The 13,298-nt window shown below is 35.9% G+C and overlaps 1 protein-coding gene across 3 annotated transcripts in view; it reads left to right on the top strand.

The window, feature by feature from the left end:
- Positions 1-13,298, top strand: part of RFX3 (regulatory factor X3) — a gene marked incomplete at its 3' end in the record, with an annotated part of 230,370 nt that overhangs the window by 191,305 nt on the left and 25,767 nt on the right. For all 3 annotated transcript variants that reach the window (XM_082657253.1, XM_082657254.1, XM_082657252.1), the window contains 2 exons: positions 217-366; positions 6,903-7,111. In XM_082657253.1, coding sequence (XP_082513379.1) covers positions 217-366; positions 6,903-7,111 — 359 coding nt within the window. The remainder of the gene's footprint in view (positions 1-216; positions 367-6,902; positions 7,112-13,298) is intronic.

The raw sequence follows: 13,298 nt of genomic DNA, 5'->3' as shown, positions 1-13,298 counted from the left end.
TAGCCTTGACCTCAGCCTACTCAAAAGGAAAGTAATACTTGGTTTAGAGGTTTAAATGCTATAATTTACAAGTAAGCTCTCTCACCAAATGAATTTGAAATAAGTATCAGAGGGAAGCATTTAAAATTTGGCAAGGGAATAAAGATTTAAAGATTGCAGTGGTTTCTTTTACTGGAGGGGAAAAAAAAATCCCCACTTAATTGGATTTCTTTACAGGTTGCAGCTGTAAGTGCCTTTGCCCAGACTCTGCGAAGATACACGTCGCTCAATCACCTGGCCCAGGCAGCTCGTGCAGTGCTTCAGAACACTTCTCAGATCAACCAGATGCTCAATGACCTCAACCGTGTCGACTTTGCCAATGTCCAGGTACTCTGTTTTCTTTCAAAACGTGTCTTTTAATGAAAGGTATCCGATTTTTTCTTCTTAATTGGGATCATCATATTTCTTTTCAAAGTTACATCAATTCACAGGCACATCTAGATTCACAGTATCCTGAAAGAGGAGAGTTTTACTCAGCTACGGCTTTACTCCTCTGTTTTGCGGTTAAAGTCTGCTAATATTTATAGTGCTAGACAGCAACATATGTCACCAGGGTTTGCTGAATGATTAATAGAGTAATGATGACCACAGTCAGTGAAGTTTGGTAGGCAGGAGATGAAACGCTTTCATCTACTAGCTGTGGGGTCTTGGGCAAGTTCCTTAACTCTTCTGGGCTTTACTTTCTCCATTTTATAACACATATCTTAGATTACTGTTTACATATTTAGTAATATGTAAAGCCCATAGCACCATGACACGCACACGAGAAATTTGTTTTCAAAAGTGCCCCACCTTGGTTCATGCCCCGGTCCGGGAGGATCCCACGTGCCGCAGAGCGGCTGGGCCCGTGAGCCGTGGCCGCTGGGCCTGTGCGTCCGGAGCCTGTGCTCCGCAGCGGGAGAGGCCACAACAGTGAGAGGCCCGCATACTGCAAAAAAAAAAAAAAAAGTGCCCACCTTGAAACTCTATTTCAGAGTTTACTATAGGTACCTGGTAAATACTTGTTATTTGAAAAGAATTAGGTGTAACATATCTGACTGTTTTGATCATCCAAATGAAAGAATAATTTTTTAACCTAGTGATGAAACTACTCACTTGTACATCAAAGTACACGTAAAAAATAGCTACTTTAGGAATATTATTATGGAATCCCAACAAGTATTTTATTTCAGATACTAAAATAATGAAGCTAATTGTTACCAATGAAAAAAAAATAGTCCATGGCTCACTCAAAGCAAAAGCAACAAAAGATATATAAATATTGAACATAATCAAAATTTTAAACTTCTGTGCTTCAAAAGAGACCATCAAGAGAATGAAACGACAACTTACAGTATTGAAAAAATGTTTGCAAATCATATATCTGATAAAAATTTATATCTAGACTATATAAAAAGAACTATTATAACCCAACAATGAAAAGACAACCTCGTTTAAAAAATGGGCATAGATCTAAATAGATATTTCTCCAAAGAAGATACACAGATGTCCAATAAAGTACCAGAAAACTCATTCAGCAGCCACCAGGGAAATACAGATTAAAACCACACTGAGGGGCTTCCCTGGTGGCGCAGTGGTTAAGAATCCACCTGCCAGTACAGGGGGCACAGGTTCGAGCCCTGGTCCAGGAAGATCCCACATGCCACACAGCAGCTAAGTCCATGTGCCACAACTACTGAGCCTGTTCTATAGAGCCCGCGAGCCACAACTACTGAAGCCTGTGTGCCTAGAGCCTCTGCTCTCAACAAGAGAAGCCATCGCAATGAGAAGCCCGCGCACTGCAACGAAGAGTAGCCCCCGCTCACTGCAACTAGAGAAAGCCCATGCACAGCAACGAAGACCCAAGGCAGCCAATAAATTAATTAATTAATTAAATCTATAAAAAACCCCGAGATACCACTTCACACACACTAAAATGGGTATTATCAAAAAATAAAATGGGTATTATCAAAAAGACAATAGGGCTTCCCTGGTAGCACAGTGGTTGAGAGTCCACCTGCTGATGCCAGGGACACGGGTTTGTGCCCTGGTCCGGGAGGATCCCACGTGCCGCGGAGCGGCTGGGCCAGTGGGCCATGGCCGCTGAACCTGCGCGTCCGGAGTCTGTGCTCCGCAGCGGGAGAGGCCACAACAGTGAGAGGCCCGCGTACCACAAAAAAAAAAAAAACAAAAGACAAATAATAACAAGTGTTGGTGAGGGTGTGCAGAAATTGGAACCCTTATACACTAGTGATTGGAATGCAAAATGCTGCAGCCACTTTGGAAAACAGTATGGCAGTTCCTCAAAAGGTTAAACCTAGAGTTACCATATGATTTGGCAGTTTCACTGCTAAGTACATACCAAGAAAAATGAAAACATGTCCACCTAAAAACTTGTTCATGCGTGTTCCAGCAGCGTTATTCATATTAGCCACATAAAAGTAGAAACAACTCAAATGTCCATTAACTGATGACTATGTGAACAAAATGTGATATTCCACACAATGGAATATTATCGGGCAATAAAAAGATGAAGTTCTGATACATGCCACAACAGAGATGAACATTATGCTAAGCAAAAGAAACCAGATACAAAGGACCGTACATTGCATGATTCCATTTATATGAAATGTGCAGAACAAATACATGTATAGAGACAAAAAGTAAATTAGTAGTTGCCTAGGTCCTGTAGACTGGTGGGATTGGGAGGTGATAGATAAGGAGTAGTATGGGGTTTCTTCTTGGAGAAATGAATACATTCTAAAATTGATTGTGATGATAGAGGCACTACTCTGAATATACTGAAAGAAGCCATTGAATTATATACTTTAAATGAATGAATTGTTCGCTCTGTGAATTATGTCTCAATAAAGCTGTTTTAAAAAACAATATCGTTGCTTAAAGATAACTAATTATTACTCCATTTCCTACAAAGTTTAATCTACAATTCTGGACTAGTTTTATCATTTAAAATATATCAAAAAGTAATATTTGGGTTTGATTTATTTTAGGGTGTCGTTAATTAGTTAAGTTCATTCTGACTTTCATGAATTGAGTTTAAACTTCTAATGTGTATAGTTTTTCTTAGATCTACATAAATATTTTTATATATACAAGCACACATACGCACACACGTGCAAATATGTAAGCTCCACAAGAACAAACTGTCTCACGTTTACAAATCCATTAACTTTACATATTTCAGTGGAATTTACATTAACTGATTTTAGTGGGAATATTAAGAGTTCATATATTTTTGCCTTAAAATGTATACTGTTATGTTTTTTTCAAATCTTCATTCAGAAAAGATATGTTTAAAAGTACTTTAAGAAGAGTAGAAATGGTAAGGCAACTTCTAGTTTCAAAAAGTAATTTAAGTTTAATAACCGAAAATATATTTAAGAATTATTCCTAATAATATCTGAGAAAGATTTAAAATTTTCTGTTTTAACATTATTTTCATTCGTATAGTTGTGTGTCTGAACCCTATGAAGTATGTATAGAAATGAGTTCTTCCTGGTTATAAACGCCAGCCTTGGCAACATTATTGCATATAAATGGTCAGTTATACATCTATACTACTACTCATCCCCCACTCACTGACTTTGAGGTTACCTTTTCCCTTCCTTTATTCTCAGCTACCAAGTTTTTCTGGGTCCACATGACAGTTATTAGTGCTGAAACCTGTGTGCTTAAGTATCTGTCCTCTAAGACCTCCTTCCTTTCGTTAGAGGACCATGAGCGCAGTGGTGTGCCCTCCATTTCCCCCTACATTTTACCTCTCACAACTCTGTTCATTTTCATATGTAATCTCTTTCTCAGGTTAGCATATTTTATCTTTAACTCCTTTCTTTCCTCTTCTGTTCCACATTTTACCTGGTTTTCAGTCTCCTGCCTCCCATTCCACCTTCATCACCCTCTCCTGTTCATTTGGAAGTCCCTGCCCCTACGAGATTAACCTCAGTTAAGACTGACACCCTAAGACATATAGGGTGATGCTCTTGTAATAAGGGAACTTTAATTTAAAACAATGAAATCACATGTAAGTGTCAATATTTTAATGCTCTAAGAGCTTAAGTTTCTTTCAGGATATCCATAAATCTCTTTCATTACTTCATTCTTCTTTAATTAAATCTTTAACTCATGCATTCAGGATAATTTTCCTATTGCCGTATAATTGGTTTTCTGTTTTAATTAACTGATAGCATTACAATAGTATTGCTTTAGAATTGTTTTGTGTAAATGGATAGTTTTCCAAATACAGTGTGGGCTAAATATACTTGGGTTGGTTGACCTGATAACCTAACTTTTGCATATACTTGTGTTTCTGTATTTAAAAGACATTCTGATTTTGAAGCTACTGCCTCCTTATCATCTTGGAGATAATTTATTTCCAACTTAAAAATATCTTTAATTTTCATCCTTACCTTTTTCCACTATAGAACTGAAATATCCAAATTCCTTCACAGGAATATACTTCACAGGAGTAATTACAGTGTACTCTATTGTTAGTATATTTTCAATCTTAAGAGTAGTAAAATGAAATATAATATAAAGTAGTTTGAAAAGTCAGAATAATGTCCTATGGCTTTATTTCTCTAAGTTTAGTTTTAGATTATCATTATCTCTTGGCAAGAACTAACTTCCTAGGAAGCAGTGAGTTTGAATTTATGTTAAGAAATGAAATTAAATTCTTCCAAGGATACCAGTAAGTTCCTCCTGCCTCTTACCAATGCACAAAAAAATCTTCCACAGTGGGTATAGAGTTTCAGTTTTGCAAGATGAAAAAGAGACCTATTGCACAGTAATGAGCATATAGTAAACACTCCTATAGTGTACACTTCAAAATGGTTAAGATGATAAGTTTTATGTTATGTGTTTTTTACCACAATAAAAAAAATGCTTAGCCATTAATGAAAAAACGAAAACAACCTCCCCTATCCTTTCTTGAGACATAAATTCTTCCCTGGGTGCTCTTCTGGACTCCTAAATTGATATAAAAGTTCTGGTAGTCATTTAACAGTGTATTTTGAAAAACCTATTACATAGAAAAAAGTACGAAAGTAAGCAAAGATGTAGTTACTAGATTGCTAATTCCAGCATTTTTCCTAATAGTAAGAAATTGGAATGACCATAAATGGGTAACTGTATGGAATTGGTTTTGTAAATAATGGAATATTTATGCATTGAAGCAAATTCCATCACTGAACAATAAATATAGCTCCTCATTTGCCTATACGGAAAGTCATTTATCATATATATTGAAGTGAAACTAAGCAAAATATCAAGTAAAATGTCTAATATGAGCCTCTTTTAAAATAACATATGTACGTAAGCATACATGCATATGTATATACTACATGTGAACAGTTTGAAAGTTATTAGCATGTTGTAGTTATCTCTTAATGTTGGCATTTTAGATATTCTTAATATTTTGTTCCTTTTTGTTTATTTGTATTTTCAATTTTTAATAATCATTGTGGTGTACTTAAAATACTTAAAAGTGATATTTAGGAGGTAAAATCGGAAAGACTATTACTAATTAGATAAGAGAAAGAAGGATAATAGATGTTATCATCAGCTGGGAATGTAGAAGAAACCCTAGGTTTCCCTGAAGAAATAAAATGAATTGAGTTTGGGCATTTTATATTTGAAGTACCTCCCAGTTGAAATGTCTCTTAAATAAGGTAAAGTCTGTAGGGCCAGGAGAGGTGCTGGAACCAGAGGGTGGAGATTAGGGGTTTATTTAGTTGAAATGGTTGATTTGAATAAATGTGTCCTCTGAGAACAGATAGATTGAAAGCTATAGACACTTTTCAGAAAAATACATACATATTCACAATGTTTTAGACATAGAATCAGGACCTTCACAGACACCCCTCCACAGAAATCTATTGTGAAAATATTATCTGGACACAGTGAACCCAGTTTAAAAATTCTTGTCACATTTCATTTCTCTAATGTTATGCTTGGGGAAAATGAGGCCCACGCAGATTAAATGAATTGCTTGAAGTCAGTTTAGCTGATTCAGGCCCTATGTTATCATCCATGTCCTTACTCAAATATTATATTACCAAATAATTGTATTCTGACCTTAAGAGTATAGTATTTTTTTAATTAAAATACAACATAGCACTAGAAACATTGTAAAACTTATGGCAGCCATTGAAAATTAACTTTAGAAGTTCCTGTTTTCATTGCTGTTACCAAACATGAAACTTTCCTGTCAGAACCAGAAGGAAAACTATAGTGATCAAATTTCTTGGCAGGTAGCCTTCCTACATTTTCTCAAAAGTATTTTTGTTGTTGTTGTTGTTGTTGTTTTCGGTTCTGTGAATTAATTTGCATTCATAGCCTTGCCTCTGTAGCCCTTGAGACTTCAGTTTCTTATCCATAAAACTCATATAGCATATACTTCTACCTTGTATCATTCAGTGTTTGTTTTTGTTTTAATCCTGAGGGACCACTTTTGGCCAATTGAATCTATTTATCCATCTGACTTACGCTAAATCTTTTCAAATGAATTGGCTTTAAAGTTTTATCTGATTGGGAGAAAAAAGAGAGGGAGTAAAAACTAAAGAAAGATGCCTCATACTGTAGGTTCAGGCTCCTGTTTTTCTTAAGTAATCATATATTTTAGTCTTTCACACAGACTAGTTAATGTAGAAAAACCAAGTCATACTTTTATGTCACATCACTTTTTCATGCACAAAGGCGATGTTAGTTTCCTTAATAACTGACAAGTAGTCCTTCATTTTCTTAATTCATTTAATTGTTTTACGCTTTCAATATAATTTGCCATTTATGCCTATGGTTTGTGTGCTGACACTCAATGAAAAGGTGCTGAGTTGAACTTTTTCTTTGCTTTCTGTGTACTGTCCCAGGAGCAGGCTTCCTGGGTATGTCAGTGTGATGACAACATGGTTCAGAGACTAGAAACAGACTTCAAGATGACTCTTCAGCAGCAGAGCACCCTGGAGCAGTGGGCTGCATGGCTTGACAATGTGATGATGCAAGCACTGAAACCCTATGAAGGAAGACCCAGTTTTCCTAAAGCTGCCAGGCAGTTTCTGCTAAAATGGTCTTTCTACAGGTATCGTCTCAATTTTTCCTATTCTGCAATTATGTATGTACATGCTTCTCAGAAAAAAAGCAAAGAAAGGAAGACTTTAGTTTGCAGAAACTCCGTGTTGTGATTATCTTCAACCCAACTCATGACTACAGCATCATGGAATTGTACCAGGAAGCTTATGGAAATAAAATTCCTGCTAGGAAAAGAAAGGCTCTTATTCAAAGCCCTAGAAGTTCTCAGATGGGAACATCTGAGATCCCAGTCTAGATAAGATGTTTAGCAACAGTCAAAAAAGGACTACAGTCCTCCTTCTCGCAAACGTGTATTATTTAGTCTTCTTTCTTGAGCCCTTACCACCACTCTTCTTCTCTAGTTCAGGGATTCTCAAACTGTGGTTCGCTAGACCAGTAGCATCACTATTGCTTGGAAACACATTAGAAATGCATATTTTCAGACGCCTCCCCAAAATGTACCTGAATCAGAAACTGCAGAGGGGAGGCCCAGCAATCTGTGCTTTTTAAAGTATCGTCCACGCAGTTCAGATGCATACTCAGAACCACCTAGTTAATTTCTTAATTTGATCAATTACAATTGTTTTCAAACCTAGCTGCACCTCAGAATTAGTGGAAAGAAGAGCAAAACAAAACTCCTAGGTATCTCCCAAAAACTACTGAATCAAAATCGTGGTGGTTAGAAAGTAGTGATTAGGAGTAGGGATAATCAGAAATTTTTTTTTTCAAAACGCTTACTCCTGGTGATTCTAATGCGTAGCCAGTCTAATATCGAATAATCTAGTAATACAAAATGAATCACTTTTTGACTAAAAGGATATATATATATATATGTGTGTGTGTGTGTAAATGTATGTTTTTCTAGACATAGAAGAACCCCAGCAGAGAAAGATTACTTGATATATAATATCAACTGTTGGGGTGAACCATTGACCATAGGTCTACACCAGGGGTTAAAAAACAGAACCTGTGTGAGTTGGCATATATACTATATATATGACATAGGATGGAATTGACAGAGTTCCATTTCTTAAGCTAAGTTACGTAAGTCGTATTTTTGACCCCGGAATTTATTCTTGTGGTGGGAGTTCATTTCTTTGCTTCTTTAGATAATGGTGGCCTCACTGGCTCGGGCCGAAAAGCCATGTCTACTTTGAGGTTTAGGCAGTCCCTAATTTAGTTCCTGTGCAACCATGCACATATCAAAGTAGTGACTACAGGACATACCACTGACTGTGGCTGTGAGTACCCTATGGTCATCATCGGGACCTCAGTGGTGAGTCCAAAGCAGTTGTGAGGAGAGAAGGTATAGAAAGAAGTAGCAGAGTTTAGAGACTAGTAGAAATTCTGAACCCAGTAAGCCCAAATTACAGGATTTCCATCTTGTTTTGACCACCTTGATAAAGATGGAACCAGAGAGCTTTTAATTATGATGGTAGTTGCTTGGTTTTTATTGTGACTTATTTCTTTCTCAACTGATTTGGTCCAATTCTTATTTCTTAAACTGAAGTAGAGGTGTAGATTTGCTGTATATGTTTAATTAGGAGTTAAATTATCCTTACATCCTGAAAACCGTTTTCTAGTGTCTAGCCCAGGGTTAAATGCAGTGAAAGAAAGTCTGCCAGTTTTGTGTTGTTGTTTTGTTTTTGTTTTGGGGACGGAATAATTCCACAGTTCTGTCTCATATATTTAGTGCCTTTAGTCCGTATGATTTGAAAAGCACCTTATTATGGTGCTGTCTAACTCTGTGACCCACTGATATGCTTCATTAAAGCCAGTCCTAGGTTTAGATCTGGGTGTCAGTGAGCAATGTGTTGATGATATGAGTTTTCCTTTGATATATGGGGAAGATTTGGAAAACATTATCACAGTATTCTCAAAGTAGATGTAGAAATAGTAGTATTAATAGTAGAATTCAAAATTTTAATTTGGGAACATTTCTTAAGATTTCAGATATTTTCCCATTTGCTTGCAAGTTGATTTCATCCATTTTTTTTCCTCAGAAAATCATATAGATGGTATATGTGCTTCATGAATGATGAAACAGAAGTTATACTAGCTGTTGTTCCAAAACCTATATGACCAAAAGCAGAGTGCATCCTCTATATCAGAAAAAATCAAGGGTTTTTTTTTCTTCTTACTGCTTTCTTATGTCATTACATCAGACTTGCCCTTACTCCTTCCTGAGGACTTTTTTTTCTATGTTTAGTTGATATCATTTTAGAAATACACTCCTGGAGCCTTTGTCTCCACAGAGATTTGTTGCAGGTATCTTGACAGAAAATTACTTACTTGTATTTCTTGTTATCTGCAGATATACAAACCCAGTAGATCATCACTTGCCTGCCCTCTGTCCTCCCTCAGTTGGGGATAGTTGGCTTGTTATTGTTAGGCACTATTATGGTTATTATTTTCATTTCAAGAAGTCTTGAAGGCGTATACTTCAGGGCCACAGAAGGAAAGGCATATTCAGACAGATGCATACCTCCTGCTGGTAGGCGAGGTCAATAACTTAGAAACTTAAGAGCCTCTAAAATCTGACCTTTTTTTACCAAGGCATAAGAACATATTGAGTAATGAAAACTGCATTCACAAACAGAAGCAGAATTACAGAGTATTTTTTTTAATGTTTTTGGCTTTTTTAATAAGATTTGGCAAAAAAAAAAAAAGAATTTGGCAGTCACATATGTCAACCCTTCATTTTCTGAAGTTGATTAATCTCATAATTTCTAAAATTCTGTGTATATATTTATATGCATACAAATAAAGAAATGGACTGGCAGAGAATCATGATAGCAGCAGTTGACATGTTGCTGCAGACACCCTCTGCTCCAAACGGGGGTCTCTCCTTGCCTAACCTGGCTTTAAATGACTACTGCTGGCTCCCTGAGAGGTGGAAAAAATATCACCACCTTTCTTGGGCAGAAATGTAGAAGTTAAGTGGGCCATTTCTCAGCTTGTGTGTTTTGTGGATAACGGAACACAGAATTCCTCAGGGTCACCCTGAGGGTCAACCAAGTATCCCATTTTTAAAAATGAAATTTATAGCTTCGATACAGTGACTTGAAAGGGGGCACAGAGAACCTAGTTTGCCTACAATTGAACAATATATAAATCTTCCAAAAAGTAATACTCTCAGAATCAGCTATAAGCACTGTTTGAGAAGAGAGTTCACGGTACGGGGGAGGGGGTGGTCACAGGTGCGACGTTCTCATCTTTCTTCTTTGGAAGGGTGTGATGTATCCCCAAATACATAAAGAGGTGGATTGAGTATCATGTGTTTGGGGATATGTTTCATTTTCCACACCATGAGTTATAAAGATAAATACACAAAGGTATTTCTCATCCATTATAAAATAATTAACATTTATAACTCTGATTTTAAAAGGAGTTGAATTCATGGTAACTTAGCAACATGAAATTCAGTGGAGTCAATTTTGCAGCATATCTTACAGAAGTCTGAATCAGACAATAGGTTTCCAATTAAACTGTTAATTGTGTCATTTGATACTTGGCTTGTAGGGCAGAAGCCCAACACAGAGAGCATGAAGCAGACATAGCATTAATAATATAATTCAACTGATTCTTTTCTAAACATATGACAATAATTTCTTAACATGCTTATCAGTATTTTTAAAAATAACTAGGTATTATAACTGAAGGTCAGCACCCCTTTTTTTTCTAATTTTCCAACAGAATTTCCTATTACATGTGTACTTTATGCTGAAATACGGTGATTGCCCAGTTGTCAAATAGAATCCAAAAGCCTTAGCATGGCCTATAAGACCCTACATGGTCCAGCTGCTAGTGACCTCCAGGTCCCACCGTGTATTCTCTTTGCTCACGTCCTCCAGCCACACTAGCCTCTGGGCTGTCCTTGGAATAAAACAAACATAGTTCTGCCTCAGTCTCTGTATTTGCTCTCCTTTCTGCCAGGAAAGCTCACATGTTCACACGGCTCACTCCTTCACTTCAGTCTCGGTTCTGCTCAAGATATCACCTCCTCAAAAAGAGTTTTCCTGACACCCTAACTTAAAGTGCCGGCACCCATCACTCGCCAATCTCTTAACGTGACTTATGTTTTTCATAGGGTTTAATCACTACCTAACTTTATATTTTATACCTACTCTGTTTTTATCAAATGTCTGTCCTACTAGAATGTGAGCTCTGTTGAAGCCAAATTTTTGTCTGACTTGCTCTAGAACAAGACCCTGGCACAGAGTAGGAACACAATAAATAGCTATTGAATGAATTAATATGAATTCTCTTGGAATAAAAGAATTGACTTTGCATTTTGTTTAATAATATCAGAAAGCTACTCAGTATGTATATTCTTCTTAGTCATTTACATTATTTTAAGGGAAATATAAAGCCCTAAAAGTTGAATTTTGAAATATATATATAATTCATTCTATATCTGTGATATTTATCCCTGCAAAGATTTATTGACATTCAACCGGCCCACGATTCTTCTGTGTTACAATGAATATCTTCTTTTTAAAATAAACAATTTTTGGATTATGAAATTAGTATATACTCACTTTAGAAAATCTGGGAAATACAAATACTATAAAAAGAATAAACTTAAATCATCCATAATTTTACTACCCAGAAATAACTACTGGTAAAATGTTTTCTTTCAGTGTTATATAAAATTGAGATCCAATTGTTTATCAGAGTTTATTATCTGTATTTTTCCCTTAACATTTTTCATTTAACATTATACCTTAAGCATATCTTAAGAAACATAATTTTTAATGTCCTCACAATATTTCATTTTGTGTATGTCTCATACATAATTTAAACATCCTGTTTGTCTCTTATTCTTGAGTATTTAGGTGGTTTTTGGTCTTGTGATACAATTATAAAAAATACTGTAACGATTATCTTTGTATAAAGTTGCACATTTATCTTCAGATAAATTGAAATAAATTTGTACTTTTTAAGGTGACTAATACTATTTTAGTGAAGTGTGCTATCTCGATGCTTATAATAAAGTATTAAACATTCCCATTTATTTAGGGATAGGATTTTTTTAAGAATTATATTGATAGTTTCTATGTTAAATGGGCTCATATTATACTTTTTAGTTCTTGCACTTAACATTATATCATTGACATCTTTCCAAGTTACTGCCTATATGTGTACTCTCCCTCATTTCTTTAAACTTTTATATAAATTTACATATATGAATGAACCATTTTTTTTGCTTAGTATCCTACAAATGGATATTTAGTGTTGCCCCCTATTTTCTCACCAGTATAAATATTGCTGCAATTAAAACTATCTTTGCTTATTTGTGTAAATTTCTAGAATTAGAACTGCTAGGTGATCACACCAGTCAGAATGGCCATCATCAAAAAATCTACAAACAGTAAATGCTGGAGAGGGTGTGGAGAAAAGGGAAGCCTCATACACTGTTGGTGGGAATGTAAATTGATACAGCCACTATGGCAAACAGTATGGAGGTTCCTTAAAGAAACTGAAAATAGAACTACCATATGACCCAGCAATCCCACTACTGGGCATATACCCAGAGAAAACCATAATTCAAAAAAACACATGCACCCCAATGTTCATAGTAGCACTATTTACAATAGTCAGGACATGGAAGCAACCTAAGTGTCCATCGACAGAGGAATGGATAAAGAAGATGTGGTATATATATATATACAAATATATATGCACAATGGAATATTACTCAGCCATAAAAAGGAATGAAATTGGATCATTTGTAGAGACGTGAATGGATCTAGAGAGTGTCCTAGAGATTGTTCATACAGAGTGAAGTGAGAAAGAGAAAAGCAAATATTGTATAATAACGCATATATGTGGAATCTAGAAAAATGATATAGATGATCTTAGTTGCAAAGCAGAAATAGAGAAACAGACGTAGAGAACAAATGTATGGATACCAAGAGGGAATGGGGTGGGGTGGGAGGAATTGGGAGACTGGGATTGACACATATACATTATTGATGCTATGTATAAAATGGATAACTGATGGGAACATGCTGTATAGCACAGGGAACTCACCTAGTGCCCTGTGATAACCTAAATGGGAGGGAAGTCTAAAAGGGAGGGGATATCTGTACGTGTATGTCCCATTCGTTTTGTTGTTCAGTGGAGGCTAACACAGCTTTGTAAAGCAACGCTGCTCAGCCATAAAAAGGAACGAAATTGAATTATTTGTAATG

Source organism: Grampus griseus (genome assembly GCF_964374135.1).
Source record: "Grampus griseus genome assembly, chromosome: 6".
NCBI lineage: Eukaryota > Metazoa > Chordata > Mammalia > Artiodactyla > Delphinidae > Grampus > Grampus griseus.
This window is presented reverse-complemented; position numbering and strand designations above follow the sequence as displayed.